The sequence below is a fragment of the Oryzias latipes genome, chromosome 3 (genome assembly GCF_002234675.1).
Source record: "Oryzias latipes chromosome 3, ASM223467v1".
NCBI classification, from domain to species: Eukaryota; Metazoa; Chordata; class Actinopteri; order Beloniformes; family Adrianichthyidae; genus Oryzias; species Oryzias latipes.
Window position 1 is genome coordinate 35,322,852 of NC_019861.2, and position 17,190 is coordinate 35,340,041.

At 40.4% G+C, this 17,190-nt stretch overlaps 1 protein-coding gene across 1 annotated transcript in view; it reads left to right on the forward strand.

Moving 5' to 3' along the window:
• LOC110014444 (neural-cadherin-like) overlaps nucleotides 1-17,190 on the forward strand; it is a 338,096-nt gene that overhangs the window by 294,929 nt on the left and 25,977 nt on the right. Inside the window, exon 35 of the mRNA XM_023953704.1 lies at nucleotides 3,233-3,477. Within this exon, the coding sequence (XP_023809472.1) occupies nucleotides 3,233-3,477 (245 nt within the window). The remainder of the gene's footprint in view (nucleotides 1-3,232; nucleotides 3,478-17,190) is intronic.

A 17,190-nucleotide genomic window follows, 5' to 3' on the forward strand; every position in this document is an offset into this window, starting at 1 on the left:
CCACGAGTTTAGATGCTGGTGTTAATGCGTCACATTACTCAGATACACGTGGTAAAGTAACTGTTCCTTTGAGTATTTGCAGGAGTGGTCGGGTTTTCCTCATTGCTGCCTGTCAAACAGAAGGCGGTGTGGTATGACTTAAAAATGGGACAGCCTTAGTCTGAACTGCCCTTACGGGGGGGGTTACAGGGTGTCTGTGGGCAGAAATGGTCAAACCTGTATGCGACATGCTAGCGGCCTGCACAAAATAACTCAAGGTTGTAGACCGCTCTGTGAGTCCGTGGAGCGAAAAAGGTTCATGCACATTTTATCTACGGACATGTTCAGAGCGACAGGTCATAGCGAACACGTAACCAGCCTGCAAGGGCAAGGGGTCGACCGCCGAAATCCTGCAAGGAGCCCACTAGTGCTGCCCACGTGATGAGTGTCTGCTTCTTCCATTTAGCCTGATCGTTATGGTGCGTTCACACCGGATGCAGCCACACTCAATGTAAAGTCTATGCAAACGCGCTTCGGCAAGAATTTTGACCATCAACATTCAGAAAACTCACGATCCCGCATCGCTACGGGAGTCTTTAATCGAGTCAACGTTGACCAATCAGAGACTCTGATTTTAGAGTTCTGTTCTTTTCAAAACACTGAAAAATAAATAATGGAGTTTTGTGCCCGGCCAGGTTAGTATGACACCAAGGCAGAAATTTGTAGGAACAGAGCTGTGAAAAAAAAAAGCCTACAGCAAGATTTGTGGGATTTGCACTGCTCTGACTTTTTACATCAAGTTCCATCCCCCTGTAGGAAACAGACAAGTGCGTGTTCATGATAACTCTACACACAGCCAGTGTGAACGCAGCTTTAGAAAGCAGGAAATTAGACCGAATGTAGTTTGTGTGGACATTCGGCAGTGGCCTTATGGGCGCATACGTGTGCAGCATTCGTGTGCGGTCAGTAAGGAGCCATTAGTGAAGTCCTCTCACCTCACTAATGACTAGAGAGACTAGAGAGTTGCGTCCAACTTACGCTAGGGTTACGAAAACTTCACAATGAAATTACCACACACACGACAATGGTACGTTCCATTTTCACGACATCCCTTGAAGTGGTCACACACCTTAAGTGATGTACGCTCCTCTCTGCGACCCTCCATGGATCCAGATGACCCAAAAACCTGCAGCGGGGTTGACCAGGCAGCAGACAACAAGATGGATACCTGACATAAATAGTTCACATTAAAAGTTTTATTAAGGAGAGTTATAATTCTGGAAACTTGTGAAATTTCTGCTTCATACATTTATATTGCATGTACACATATTTGTTCATATAAAGTTACATCAAACTGCCCAGACGCAGTTGAGCACTGGATGACCCAGAGTTTCTGCACACAGATGTGAACCGAGAGACTTCGAAAGGTAACGTTTTAGCATGCAGGTGTTCAGGATCGGCTGCATCCTGAAATGCTTCATCCTGGAACGATGATGCAGGTGCAAAAACAGAAGCCTTGAGGGTGCAGGCTGTTAAACTGCATCAGCAGCTCCTGGGCGGGTAAAAAATGCATACTCAGTGGGAATTTAGCTTTCCTGTAAATAAAAAACATTAAAGTTTAAACTAGGTATGTTCAAAAGTTTTAAATGTTTAGTGTTTCTAGGACAAACTTATGATTAAATTTTAAACAAAAAAGGTTTAAGATGACAGATATTTATTGCACTGGTATGAATCCAAGGTTTTGGTTGTGTTTGCTATTATGGAGAAAAAGGAGTTGATAGAAGAATAGTAAGAGCCACAGCAAAGAAGCCCTTTGTCCCATTTGGGTTAACTTTATGGAATGCATTAGATTTAATAACTAAGGACTGCAAATGTTTGAAAAAGTACAAATATATTCTAGAAGAATTGGCTAAAAACATGCAAAGGGATTTGATTTAAAGATGTAAATCCACATGACGACCGAAGACTAAACTATGCTTGTGTTTGAATACATTTCCTATTTAGTGCACTATAGAGGGCATTCACAATAAACAGATTACTTTTTGAATAAAGAATTTGATACCAATTACTGATACCGATTGAAGGTAACGTTTGTCCCCAAACAATTTAATTGTTATTTAAAATAAAATATCATCAAAAACTGTCCAGATAGCAACTTTGAGGTGCACTTTGAGGTATTTAAAAATACAAAACTGTGCTTTCAAAAATCACATGCTTGTGCCGTGTTGTATTGTTGCTAAGGATAATGCAGACAATTCACGGCCCTACTGGTCACATGACTGAGGGGGCAGTTCAGTAAGTTGTGGGCTGGGGGTGTTTTGGCTCAAAGCATTAGAGTAACTCACCTAATAACCAAAATATCTAGATAAGGCATGTGCCCTTTTATTTTCTCTTTTATTATTTTTGTTTTGAGACTTTAAAAAAGTAGTCGATACCAAAATTGTTGATGTATATTCCTACACCTTAGTATCGATACTCCCATCTTAACCATTTTCTCTGGATGTCTGAATCTAGAAGTCGGAACTTTCCCAGAAGTCTCTGCAAAAAACTAGCAATGCGTCGAACCTCACTTGATTAGCGAATACAGACCACAATGCATTGCGTTTCAACAATTTGTTATTTGAAAAATATTCACCTGTACATTAATCTTTTACAAATCATTCAGGTTTTCAGCATCGCAACACAGTGGACATATAAATAATCTTTGGAAAGTGTTCATATTTCTTACATTTATACTTTGGCTAATGGATAACGTCATTTTTAGGGATTGCAAAATCCTGTGCCCGTCCCAAGTCTGGGTAAATCCAGGGGGTTTTGTCAGGAGGAGCATCTGACATCAAACCACAGCCAAATGAGTTTGTGTAGCTGTCCGAACTGCTGCTTTCAGCTTTTCTGGAGCCTTAATACAAACAAATGTGTTTCTAATGACATTCTTAACTATTTTTTTCTGCATTTATTGGCTCTCTTGTCAAGAGTGTAGGCGAAGCCCAAACTCTCTCCTTTTTTGTTTTATTTTTTCAAGATTTATACCAAAAAATGATTTATGGCTGTGTGTAATAAAGATGCTGGAATGTGATCAAACTCAAAATGTAATTTTGTGCATCAGAAATCATGGAAATACACTGATTTAATGCAGGTATCAGCAGAGTGGTTATAGTTTTTTTCATGCTGGTGGCTACAACACAAGTCAAGAAAGCTTTATTTTTGAAACAAACGTTTTCGTACTCAAATTTTTTTCCGATCTTCTTTGCAGATGTCCTCCTGGTCACATGGTGCGCGTGAATGGAACCAAAAAGACATGTGTGTACACGCTGTGCGCCACGCGACCCTGTCACCGCGGGACCTGCGTGGCTCAGTCGCCCACCAAATTCACCTGCCACTGTCCGGACGGCTACAGAGGGCGCCACTGCGAGACCACGCTGGCTATTTACCGGGAAGACGTGGGCCTGAGCTTCAGCTCCCTCTTTGCCATCTGCATCTGCTTCATGGCCTTACTGGGTATTTATGCAGTATTTCCTTCACAACTGCAATGACACATTTAACTTATTGCTTCCAAGCTTTCATATGAATGTTTGTTTTTTTCCAACGTCTTCACACACATTTTTAAAAGAAGCCGCACTTTACATCTGCGACTGAGCAGTTTGTCGCGTTTCATTTCTGCTCAAATAAAAGGAGGAATTTGTTGGAGCTGCAGATGAGAGGCTTTCAGAAACACCTTCAGTGAGTTTCAGTGTGTCAAATCATGCCTTTTAATCAAACAGAGGTCAGTTTAAACTTCAGTTCCAGTCTGTTAAGTTCAAGGATGTTTCATTCTGTACCTTCTGAGAGTTGGAACATAAAAAGGTTAAATAAATAAATTTAGGAACGAAAAAAAGGCCTAAAAAACATAGTTAGAAAAGGATTCAGAAGTCAGTTGTGTTTTTTTTTCTTAGTTTGTGAGAAGCATGCATTTGTGAGATGAGCTGGTGTTCTTCAAAACCAAGAATCTGAATTTTATTTTTGGAGTCTCATCTCCAAACTGAAGGTCCATGGAGCATAAAACGAAAAACGAATTAAGTGGAAGAAACGAGGGAACACAAAACAAAACACAAGTTGAACAGAGATCATTTTTACACATTTACCGCCGGCACAGCCAAAATATACAGAGACTGTTTCCCTTCATAATTCAAAGTAATATTCATACTTAGTTGACAGTTCAATTTGAAATTGACAATTCAGTATTTAGAGAAGAGATATTTCAATTTTTGGCTTGTTTTAAATGTATTTCAAAGTGACTAAAAACCTATTAGATTTTAATTTTCCATGTTGTTTCTGTCAAAATTCCACCCCCACCCCCCAACCCCCATAATACATAATGTCATTTTCTGATCGGGTCTCACTTACATAAACTGCATGCCTGAATTGCATTATTGAGTTGTCAGTTGAGAATTTAATTTTACTTTGAATTAAGGGTGCAAACTCTTCCAAAAGACAAAGACCCGCTTAAAACAAAAGCAATTAATTCAATAAAGTTCTTAAATTAAGTTCTTAAATTATTTTTTATCAGACACGGTTTGTGTTTGTCAACATACCTTACATGTTTCTGCGGAAACACTTCAATTCGTCATCAGGTGGTAGTGTGTGACATTCAAAAACAGATGGTTGTGACTGAGGCGGAGTCACCTGTCAGACTTTGACAGATGACCCCGCCCCTTGATGTCAGTTTTTTGCTGAAGGATGTTGCTCCAGGTATGACGTGCAGGAAGGCCCCCTCATCCCGGTTCATGGAAGTATGGGCTCGCTTTCAGATCTCCACCACTGAGGGGAGCGCATTTCCGCCAACCCTCAGCTCATGGCCACAGATGAGGATAGAAACAAAGATCATCGGCTAATCAGGGGACTTAAACCTCTGACTCTGCTCTCTTTTTACCAATCAGAAGACAAATCGGTACAAAGTCAGCATTAATGCAGAATTTCTTCTGTTTATTTACAAGCTTGACTTAGATAATCTGATGTTTGGGTGGGATTATAGTGTTAAATTATTCCATTTATCAGCAAGTTGGGGTTTGAAACTGGGGTCACAACCATCTGATTTTAAAGACGTCACACACTACCACCTGATGACGACTCTGACGGAGGTGGAAGTGTTTCCGCCGAAACATGTAAGGTATGTTGAAAAACACAAACCGTGTCTGCTAAAAAACAATGTAAGAACTCAGTAAAACAAAAGCAGACAAACAAAACCTGCATCTCAAATGTCATTCATTCATCTTCTTCAGTTTGTTCCCTTTCGGGGTCACGGGACTGCCGGAGCCTATCCCAGCCACTAATGGGCGGAGGCAGGGGACACTCTGAACAGGTCACCAGTCTGTCGCAGATCTCAAATGTCACAAACCCTTAATGCTGAGTGCCAAGCACCAGAGTCTTTGGAATGACGTGACTCGGCCGTAGGTTTGAACTTGCGAAGTCTCGGGCCGGACACTCTTCCACTGAGCGGGTCGATACACGCAACAAAACAGCAGGGATGCAGAACCAGCAGCGCCAGCATGAAGCAGCATTAACACCTGTGTTTAATCATTACAGCTGAGAACAAACCAGGAAGTAACCTGGTGTCCCACCTGTACAGCAGCCCAAATGGGACAATGTCCCTGCTGTGTTTGTATAATGCCAACTGCAGTTTCTCTCAGATGGACCTCCATGCTCCCACAGTCCAAAACCATGATTCACAGGGTGATTGATTACTTTAAGTTGTCTCTAGGTGTGACTGTGAGTGTGTTTGGGTGTGCGACCCGTCCAGGGCGTACCCCACCTTCACCTAACAGTGGCAAGGTTAGGCTCTGGCAGCCCCGTGACCCCGAGAAGAGATACAGTCGGTTAAGAGGATGGATGGAGGGAGGGAGGGAGGGAGGTTAGGGAGGGAGGGAGGGAGATAGGGAGGGAGGGAGATAGGGAGGGAGGGAGGTTAGGGAGGGAGGGAGGGATGGATCTGCATGTGTGAAAGGGCAGTCAGGATGTGTCCAGTGACGCACAATGATGGGTCCTATCATCTCCAATAGGGTAGTCGTGGACCAGCTGTTACCTCTAGATTAGCAGACTCACCTAACACGCCTCAGGTAAAAAAAAAAAAAATGTGATGTAAGCTAAAAGTTCTGCTTTCCCATCCCAGGAGAGGAATGGCCACGTATTATCCTGGTTTTTAGAAACCAGTGATATGAATAACTTGAAGCCCTCTCAGACATGAAATATGGAACATTAATGGCTGCATCAGTCTGCTGAAGCCTTCACCTTCAGTCATCAGTCACTTAATGGTTTTCAAATTACAGTCAGGCATGGCTGAAAAAGTGATGGAGAGAGCTTCAGACAGCATGCAGTATTTACACCCCACCCAAAAGTCGTCAGTAAATAAAGTGCAGTGCTTCATTCCCTCACAGCTTCATCTTCAACATGACTATTGATGGAAAAAATCAGGATTTTGTGCAAAGATGCACAACTGAAACTGAAAACTAACCCTTTTTTTTAATAGTTTTGTTTAAGTTAAAAAATATTTTATTACTTTGGAAAAATATACGATAAAAACAGAACCTTGAAAGAGGAATCAGAAGACTGGATGGTTTGGTGGTAATGTCTGAGTTCTGACCCCAGTTTAAAACCACAACTTGGTGATAAATGGAATAATTTAACATTAGAAATCAATGAACGACCCATGGTCCCTTTCTTTTTTTCTTTTTGTCTCTTTCAATATTTTATTTGTGTGATTCACACGCGTGTGATGATGCGTCATTAGTATGCATGCTAAATAAAATATGCCCTCTAGCTAAGCTAAGCTGGGTATCTCACTGTTTCTTGAGAACATACATTTTCATAACACCAGAGACACCGGCACCATGGCCACTCTCACCTTGACTGCTGCCTCCGTTGCCCAAACCCAGAATTGCAGCAGATGCATGGGTTGCATACATCTGCATTCAACTGTTAGCCTGAGTCCCAGGGTTTCTGTTCCTCTGTCTAGCTGGAGTAATTCTACGGGATGTTTTGCTGCTCATCTGTGTACCAAACATCTTGCTCTGAGCTCAAGACGTATTGTTGTTCTGTAGAACAGAGATCCTGCAAAAAGATGACCTGGATGAATCACTATCCACACAAAAAGTCATAAGAAGGGAGATTCATCCTCAAAAAGCCTATTTTTTTACAGCATGCATATCATCTGTATTCTAATGTGTGTGCTCTGCTGGGTTCATTATCCCTGCAACACACCAGCACAAGTGTTTGTTCTTTGTTTAATAGAATAGTTTTCTTAGCAAACCCCGCGTTTTCCAAAGCTTGCCGTTTGATTCATGTTTGCTGAGCCGTTCTTCTGTTGTCATTTCAGCTTTCACGTCTCTGCACTTCCGCTCTAAGTGGACGCTGTTGTCGAATGTTTACAGCCTCGTAGATTGTGACAAAGAACAGAAAGGCTTTGAGTTTTGCCCCCACTTCATGTTTGGATTAAGACATTAAACCCCTTCCTTAATGCTTTCTGTGTTTGCTCTTTAGTGATAACCCCTAAGCTGAAGAGAGGAGGGAAACAGATTGTTGTCGTTTATTCATATTTTTCATTCAGGACATTAGAAAACATTATATTTCCATTTTGGGATATGGTGCAGTGATTTTTGTTTTTTGTTGTTGTCAGGTTTTGCTGTTTTTGAAAGGAGTGATTTAATATTTTTAAAGGGTTTTTTGTGCCTCATTTATAGATGGCTGCTGCTGCAAATATTATAGAAGTTTATGTCTGAACTCCAAAATCTATAAAAGCCTCAGATCACCGAGTTTCATTCTGCAACCTTTGATAAAGGAGGGTATTATATTTCTAAAAAGCAATAATGGAGAAATGATACACATGGTTTTATAATGGTTATGCTTTTTTTTCAGCAAAATGTCGTGGAGCTTCAGCAGAAACTGATGGATTGAAAGTTTATAGCAGCTTACCTACTTTAACGGCCTTCTGCTTTTTACCTGCGGCGGAGGGATCTGGAGCAAAGCTCTGCTGTTTTTCAGAATCAACATTTTTCTGTATGCATGCCTGTCATGCTGAATAGTCCTCTTCCTGCTTTTTTAGTTCTGTATTCCTAAAGCTGCCTCCACAGAGACGGCACCTTGGGCACAGAATGCTCTGACATGTTCTCCCAGTTTAATTGAGGACAATATGAGAGCAGCGCCAGGCAGAGAGCGGTGCGAGACAGCAGATCAGAGGCATACAAAATAAAACAGGACAGTGGAGAAAACGCAGGGAAAACACCAAGGAGCTGAGAAGATCACAAAGCGAAGGCAGCGTGCAACACATTCCAGGAAAAGCGGAGCTGGAAATGTTGGGAGCCGAGAAGGATGCTGTCGGTGTCGGGCCACTGTCGGCTCGTCTCATTGGTTATTCAGAGGGCCCCTCCCTCACACCGCCAGAACAGTCAGAGACAGTTCATGTGATCATTTCTACCTCTCTTCTTTCCTCAGCTCCACTTTGGTCTGTAGCTTGAGGCTCAAATTAAATGTGAAATCCAGCCTTGATCCTGCTGATTCTCAGTTCTGTTTTAAGTGTTAATTACTTGATTTGTAGGCATACAAGGTGCTGTTTACTCAAACCTGCCGAAATTGAGATCAGTGCTCCAGGGGCCGGAGTTGTAATTTCGATTGGTACTGCATTCTGCGCTCGAATGGTCAAGCGCTGCTCTCTGAAATTTAAGCAGCAGGAGAGACTTTAATGCCTTCAACAAATAATGTGTGTGCCAGCTTCAGATGTTTGAAGAGGAAGAACTGCAGCAAGGCTGAAGGCAGAAGATGGCTCTCGCTGGTGGATGACCCTCAGTCTCCTTGTCTGAGTTCTCGACTGTTCCTGTTCAAACGCTGAAACATCTGTTCAGAATAACAACCAACCATCATGCAGTCAAAAGCCGTTTTTTGGTAAGCAAAGGACACTTTCCAGATGAAAATTTGTATAAAAACAAAGACAAAAGGGAAAAACAATAAAAGGACACCTGCAAAATTGATCAGTGATTGGAAAACAGACCGAGAGAAGTTGGAGAAGGAGTTCCAGAGTTTGGAAGCAGAGCAGGGGAGAGTTCTGAGCCCCCCTTGATGAAGAGAAGATGAAGATCTGAAGAGGCAGGAGGGGAAGATCAGACAACAAGCTTATGGATGGTTTCAAAATTGGAGGACCAAAAAAAACACACACACTGACCCATTTGTGTGATTAGTTAAGAAGCAGATGTGGAATTTGAGATCAGAAATTCCTTTTAATCACTGTTAAGTTTGAAGATGTTAGAGGAAACATTTAACTTCTGAGTGGAGCTGGTTGGGGAGCAGGACTAAAGAAAAGATGAACTCGATGGAAAAACAAAGAAAGTTTATTGAGAACTCAGGTGATTTCTCACTGGGCCTTGAATCCAGTATTCGAGAGTTAGTCTGCTGACACACAGAACCAGAAATTAGATCAGTCAGACTCAACGTCCAAATCCTGTCCAATAAACAAAGCAGGGGTCATTACAAACATCCATCCAAAGAGGCAATAATCCAACCTGTAATCTGAAGTGGAGGGCAGAAACTTGGTCGAGGTATAAACAGGTAGACTTAAGGTCAACAGGTTTGAGAACTTTGGCTTAACTTTGACTGATCTTAGAAGTTCGATAGACTGAATGAATGCAGGCTGCATATAAAGATGTGTCTGAAAACTATCTCAACCAGATCAAACTGACGAGGAGAAGCAGTGAATGAACCACATAGATAGATAGATAGATAGATAGATAGATAGATAGATAGATAGATAGATAGATAGATAGATAGATAGATAGATAGATAGATAGATAGATAGATAGATAGATAGATAGATAGATAGATAGATAGATAGATAGATAGATAGATAGATAGATAGATAGATAGATAGATAGATAGATAGATAGATAGATAGATAGAATGACATGTAGTACAGATGTAGAGCGGGGTGTCATCCGCAAAACGGATGATTTTAACTTGATTGTGGTATGATGGAGTTTAGTTTGATAGCCCGATTGTGATTTAAACCAGTCCTGGGGGGTTGCGGGTGGTGCACCCTAACCGGGGGTTGGTGGGGTAGCTGCATTCACTGTGAGAGAGATGGCAACCAGAGACTACAACAAAGAGGAGATTGCTTGTGATCTCAGTGATCTCAAATCCTAGTCTGTCATTGTAGGCCAAATCACAACACTTAAAGTTACTGAGAACTTTCAAAGTTTTTAAACTCAATCTAATAGACTGAGTGCAATAAAGTGACCATCACTCGCTGGGACTCCTGTTAAGAAGCAGACGTTTAAAAAAAGCAGTGCTTTGTGTTTCGCACTTAAACCTTCTGAGTTTGTGTTTGAGGTCCATGAAAAGCCTGAGCCATTAGAGTTCTTTACATCCAGGAGTCATAGAGTTTGGGCATCAGCAGTTTTATCTCCTAAGTGCAGCGACGTTTCCAACAGGAACAACAGAAAAGACATAACTCTATAAAGACACGACGACCCAATAAATGTTGAGCAGCAATCATATACGCACAGAAATTGATTCACTGTAGTGCAAAAATAGAAGACACTGGAGAAAATTGTTTTTCCAACAAGTGAAATGATAAAGGTTACTGCGTCTATGTGCGCTGCAGGCGGAGAAGCAAGTTATATAATCAGCGTTTTGAACAATCCAAACAGAAATGCTGCAGGATACGTTCTGCTGTCTTGTTCTATGGGTTTATTGTGTCTCAACAAATAAAAATGGGATGCAAATCCAAACCAAGTGCTTAAATCAGTCTTGGTCCATGCACACAAGAGTGCTTGTAGTTGTGTTGTTGTGGAGCTGGGAGTCAGGCTGCAGGACGCATGGGAACAACACGGTGATTTTACAGTCTATGGGGTTTAGCCTTTGCAGTCACGTTTTGTTTTGTTGTTGCTTTACTAATTTCCTATTTGGTTTCCTCAAACTTTTCGTGTGTGTGGTGTTTTTTTTAGGTATATGCCTCATTTTTACATGTTCAGATGTTCTTGTACCCACTGCAGCTCAACAGTAGGTCCCACTAACCGTTGTGCTATTGTGTGGGGTCAAAATGACCCCACCCTTACATTGATGTGTTCTCACTACCATGAAAAAGGTGGATAAAGGTGTAGAGGATATCATGTAATCCATGGACACCAGTGAAGATCACAAATCATTGAAGAGCTTGTGGGGTCCAGACGACCCCACTCCCAACGTTAAAGTGCTTTGGATAGCACAAGGGCTTAGATAGAGTGTTTCAGTTGGTCAACACGTTTCAAATGGGGCGAATCTTTTACTTGTGGTTATCTGAGATGCTTTTTAGCTCAAATACAAATCTTGGTCACATCTGAGACCTTTTGAATGACGTACATTTGTGTTGTAAATTCTAGACCAAGACTGTTGTTGTTTTTATAAACCCCCTTGGTTTCCATATTCTCATCAGAACAGTCTTCTTCCAGTTCCTTCTGCTTTGTTCTTGCTTTAACCCTTGTGCTATCCTATGGGGTCAAGATGACCGTTGACGTGTTTTCCCTACCATGACAAAGGTGGATAAAGGTGGAAAGATTTCATGTAATCCATGGACACCAGTGAAGATCACAAATCATTGAAGAAAAAAGGTTCAGAGCACTGTCTAGTGGGTCTAGATGACCCAACTCCCAATGTTAAAGTGCCTAGGATAGCACAAGGGTTAAAAGATTGTTGATTCTTTTGATAAAACCTGCATAATAGGGGTATAAACCGGAACAGAGGAAGAAAATTTGGTTTGTTTTATTTTGATTCATAAGTCTATTCTTGCAAATAGTAGTATTTTATTAAAAAAAATGCATTTCCTTTGCGGAACTTTGCTGTCTGCTACTCAGTAAACAAAGAAGCCAGTGTTCGTCTATGTTGAGGCCATTTTTTAGTGAGGGCAAAGGTGAAGCCCAACTTTAAAAATGAAATGCAGCATTAAATCTGCCTTGTATCTTGTTTATTTGTTTGGGAAATTGCACATTAAAAAGTATTGCTGCCAATGCACCAGAGTTAGATACAAAGCTATTTTCCAGCTGCTGTCCCTGGACTGATGGTAACATTGTCTCCCTAAAAAACCTAAAAATAGACACAAAATGCAATGAAAGCAGAAAAAACGGTAGAAACACAACATTTAATCGGATAATCCACTTCCACTTTATTTATATAGCACATTTCTCAAACAGGCAGTTTCCAAAGTGCTGTACAGTGACCAAAAACCGGACAAAAGATTGTCAACAAAAATAAAAACAAAGTACACCAGTAAAATGGATAAGATAAAATAAAAATAAAAACAAGATAAAAGCACAGATAAATACAGATTAAAAAAATACAGATAAAAACATGGATAAATACAGATAAAAACACAGAGGACCACACAACTCATGCGATGTTAAAAGCTAAAGAGTAAAAATGTGTTTTAAGACGGGATTTAAAACACTCCACAGAGGGCGCTGTTCTGACATGCAATGGCAAAGCGTTCCACAGCTTAGGGCCGACAACAGAGAACGCTCTGTCTCCCCTAGTTTTGAGCCTCGTCATGGGCTCCACAAGCTGGAGCTGGCCCTCTGACCTCAGAGCACATAGATAAAAACATGGCAAATGAGCAGTAAAAAAATCCAACATGCCAATGAAATGTAAACACAGAAGAGCTGCAGAAGTTGAGAGTACAAATGTGAACAAATTGACTTCATTAAACATTTGAACGTTCAGACATTTGTAGCGGCATCATTAAATTCTGAGTATTAATAAGTTATGTATTTGAATCTGAATCAGAAGTGATCACCCTGACCACAGCCCGGTTGATGCTAGTAGCTTAAATCGAATTGTCCTCCTGTTTGAATGCATGTTTGTGAGTCGGTCCTCACATTTTCGTCACTTTGTATATTGTAAATGATGAAGCCTTAGTCATGACTGCCCTTATGGGTGGATATGAACTGTCTGCGGGTGAAAAATGGTCAATTATGTACGGGAAAAAAGAAATAGAGTGAAAATGCTCTTTTGAAATAAAAAATAAAAACATTTATTTTTACGGGCATGCTGCGAGCGACAGGTCGTAGTAAACACTGAATCGACACGCAAATGTAAATAAGGGTGCAGTAGGTGAGATGCAGACGTGTCATACAGATGTTTCGTTTTTTTCAACCCCGCATACGGATGCATGTGACTAAGGCTTAAGATAATGATAAAACAGCAAGCCTGAACTCACAGAGTCCTTTCTGGCCCCACGGCAGCTCCTCCTTAAAGAGTTTCTCACCAGTCTGTGTAGAACGGAGGAAGCTGAACTCCATGCTGAGGCTCCTCTTCTGCTCCGCCTGTTTCTTGCTTTTGCCGAAACCTGAGTCACGAATGGGCGGTTTATAAATAAAGCTGAATTGAATTGAATCATCATCTGAAACAAGCTACATCTCCTCATTTCACAGCCCCTCTGGTGAGGAAAATGCTGTCATCTATTGAGCCCATGTGTTCTGTCGATAATCTCTTGTTTGTAGCTTTTGTGTAAATCCAGCAGAAGCTCTGTGATGATTTTATCTTCGTATCATCAAATGAAAATCTGGTTAATGACTTTATGACAGTTCTAAACTATAAAAAGGCTTTTATGGGTTTCTTCAGAGGGGAAGATACATCCCAAACTCCATTTATTAGTTGTAATTTCTCTATTATAATGAATCACTTGCTCATTTCTGCATGCTCAGTGTTATTTAACTGCACTTAGGCACTTTAAAGCCAGCTGTTATGGGTCTTTTACTCAAAGTGGCTTCCATCCAACACATCAGCTATAAGGCGCTGATTGAAGGACTACTGTAGTCATATTTCTTAAATTTAGCTTTTGTGGAAACACAGTTCTTCAGTTTTCCAATTAAAAACCTAAAACGACGTTATTCTTTCTGTCTAAAAATCTGCAGTAATGCAGCGTTTATCTGCTTTTTTGTAATTTGGAAGTTTGGTTTCACAGATACCTGTGATTAGTTAATTTTTTTTTCCTAGCATTGTATAAATCATTAAAAAAAACAATTTGACTATTCATATTTTTTCCCATCACAGTTAAACATTATAAATGTTGTTTTTCTTGTTTTTGACACGTTCTTGTGGGACTTTTCTGATGGTTGATGACATATATAGAGAAAAAAGTATTTCATTTTTTTCAAAAAGATGTGAATCAGGAGCAGACGACAATACGACGTCTGGAAAAAAATGTGGAAAATACGGTGGGCTGGGCACAAGCTCCCCGCTCTGCCCCATTCTGATGCATCCACTTGCAGACATATAGATCCATGTGCGTCTTTGTTTTCCTCGTCTAAACTGGCATCTGGTCCAAAACTTGCTGGATATTGCTCGCCACTTTTGTCGCACTTGTAATGTCGGGTTTGGGATGTGAGGGGTTGTAAGGTAGTGGGGGAGAGTGTAAACAGGTGGATGATGGGAAGTAGGAGCGGGCTTACTCTGCTATGTCCTAGACGACTGCACATATTTTTTAATTTTGGCTATAAATGGCATAATCATAATTAAAAAGACGCTTTGAGCGTTGAATAAAAGATGACTGGAGTGGATCTTTAACTTTCTTCTTTGTCTTAAAGTGAATCCGCTGCGTCATTCCTTTATCTCTGCTCTACCAAAATCCATTTTACCATTTTTGTAGCCATTTTTTTAACCCTTTCCCCTCTGTTATACAAAAGGCACAGCTAACAGCTTGGTTCTTGATTTGGCTTCAAACTGTCCCGGAATAGAAAACCTTCATTCCCAGGTGTGTGCTCCTCCAAGGTTCTGCCACTCAGTCGTTCTGCTGTGACCAGTTAGACATGCAGGTCACGTGAAAGTGGCCACCTGCATTTGTTTACAACATAAGTCTTGTCGTGTTCCTTCCCTCCCCTGGGAAATCGCATGCCTTTGTCCCTTGGTGAACTTGTTAGCTAATTAGCTGGTCAAGCGTGTAACATGAAATGACATTTAAATTCCCCTGCAAGTATAATGTCAGGCTATTTGGATCCCGCTGCAGGCCTCATTCATCAATATCGCGCTTAACAAGACTTGGTTTGTTTACTTTGTGTCCTTCAGGAGCTCAACCTGCCTCCGTTTGCGGCTCAAACACTGACGTGCTTCCACTGCCAACTCCACGAACGGCTTCTCTATTGTTCACTTTAAAACTCCATTGACTTGAAAAAAAATATTCAAGTTTGAATGCAGTTCACCACCAAATCCCCACAATAACTCGGAAGAAGCACACATTTAAGTCTGAAGGGCACGAACAGATGAGCTTTTTGGTGTCAATCCAAAGATTTTGCAAATTACAATAGGGCTTTCATGACAAGTTGCCAGATCAGACAATTTACAGCTCAAAAGGATCTTAATCCTACCTGACTCTGTAGAAACTCTTCATGATTTCAAACATTCAAGACTAATAAAAGAAAACGCCACAGACTGCGTGAATAAATGCAACAAATAAGAAGAAAAAAGAGGGCAACAAAGGTCAAAAGATCCAATTCAATTCTATTAAATTCATATAACCCAAATTCACAACAACAGTCGTCTCAATGGGCTTCGTACCGGTAATTGTAAAGTAAACATACGATCAAAAAGATCATAAATACATAGGATTCAATAGAAGAACACTAAACTTTAACTAGACAAACTAAACTAAGCTGGGCATCCCTGCCCTTAGACCATCCTTCTTGGTGGTAAGGAAAAACTCCTAAAAAAAAAAAAAAGGGGATTCCAGAAATAACGAAAGAAAGAAACCTCAAGGGTGTCTACATGAAGGCAAAGTCCAGCAGATGAGCTTCAGCCAGATAGGATATATTCGAAATGATGCATTTTAGAAGTGTAGATATACATTTAAAAATTTAAACAATTTGAATTGACTGATTGATTAGTAACAGCCAGAAATTATTTTTTTTTTTTCTTACTGGTTTAAAGCAAAAGAATGACAGAAGTGTTAGAGACAAAACACAACATTTCATCAATTTCACATATTTGTCATATCCGGACATCTATATTAGTAATGTTTTCCAAAATATTATATTTAACAGTCTGGCAGTCTTGGCTGCAGAAGCCTATATGAACCTGCTTCATCTGATTGTGGGAGGGGCAGAGTCACTGGCTGCAGCATCAGCTAATTGTTAACGAATAGCATAATTAATTTTACAGCTTTATGTGTAACAATTCCTCCTAAATAAATGAGTCCCTGTAGAGTCTGAAAGCTCATTGAATTTACAGCTTTTTCAAGTTGAAACACTTTTACTCTGAAAGAAATAGAGCGACAAGGTGACTAGAAAAAAGTGTAAAAAGTGTATGCTTTTGTGCACATTGGGGATTTGTATCTGTGGCATAATTGGAGACAATGTCTTGAAGCGGTTTCTCTGAAATCTCAGTGAGCTTCTTAGCATTCGTGCCGTCAGCACGGAGAAGGACGTGACCTTTGACCAAGGGCGGCGATGAATCCTCCATTCCCCTCACAGTTGCTTTTTACAGCATGGGAAGATCTTTTCATCTTTGCTGTTCAGAACATCATGTCCACTTCAGAAAAGATTTTGAATATTGATTTCTCTGACCCCGGCACATACTTCCTCTGTGTGACAGCCCATTTCAGAAGCTTTCTGGCTGTGAGGTCAACGCTGCCTCTCAGTGTAGTTATTAAAAGGATGCAGGACTTTTCAGAGGGAAGATTTAGGAGGCATTTGTTGTTTAATCTTCATGTTCAAGTCTGTTTTGCACAAGTACATTTACCCAGATTGAATAAATCGATACACCATATTATTATTTAGCAAAAGAGTCTTGATGCGAAAATTTAAAACTGCCCGGTTACTCATTAGACAAATGATGAACCTGTTTTTGCTACACAGATAAAATAATTTCTGTTCATCCTGATTAGCTACAGATCAGTGTAAAAAAAAGTCACAGAATCCCCCAAAAAAGTTAGTAAATATTTTTCTCTTTCGTTATTTTGCGGTTCACCTTTTATGGTCTGGCTGTTTTGCGGATTTTTTAATTCAATTTTACATACTTTTATTTACTTGTTGTGTTCTGCATCTTGGTTTGCTGTTCGCTATTGTCAACCGTCCCACATCTCCACTACAGAATGCGTTAAGTTTGATAAATTTACATATTTTTTTCTATGAACTTTGAGAGTTTAAAAATGTGTGAAAATGTTCATGTCTGTACAAGAAAAGTGTAGAAAATGCGTAGTGACAAGTTTTACTACCTTAACACGTCTGA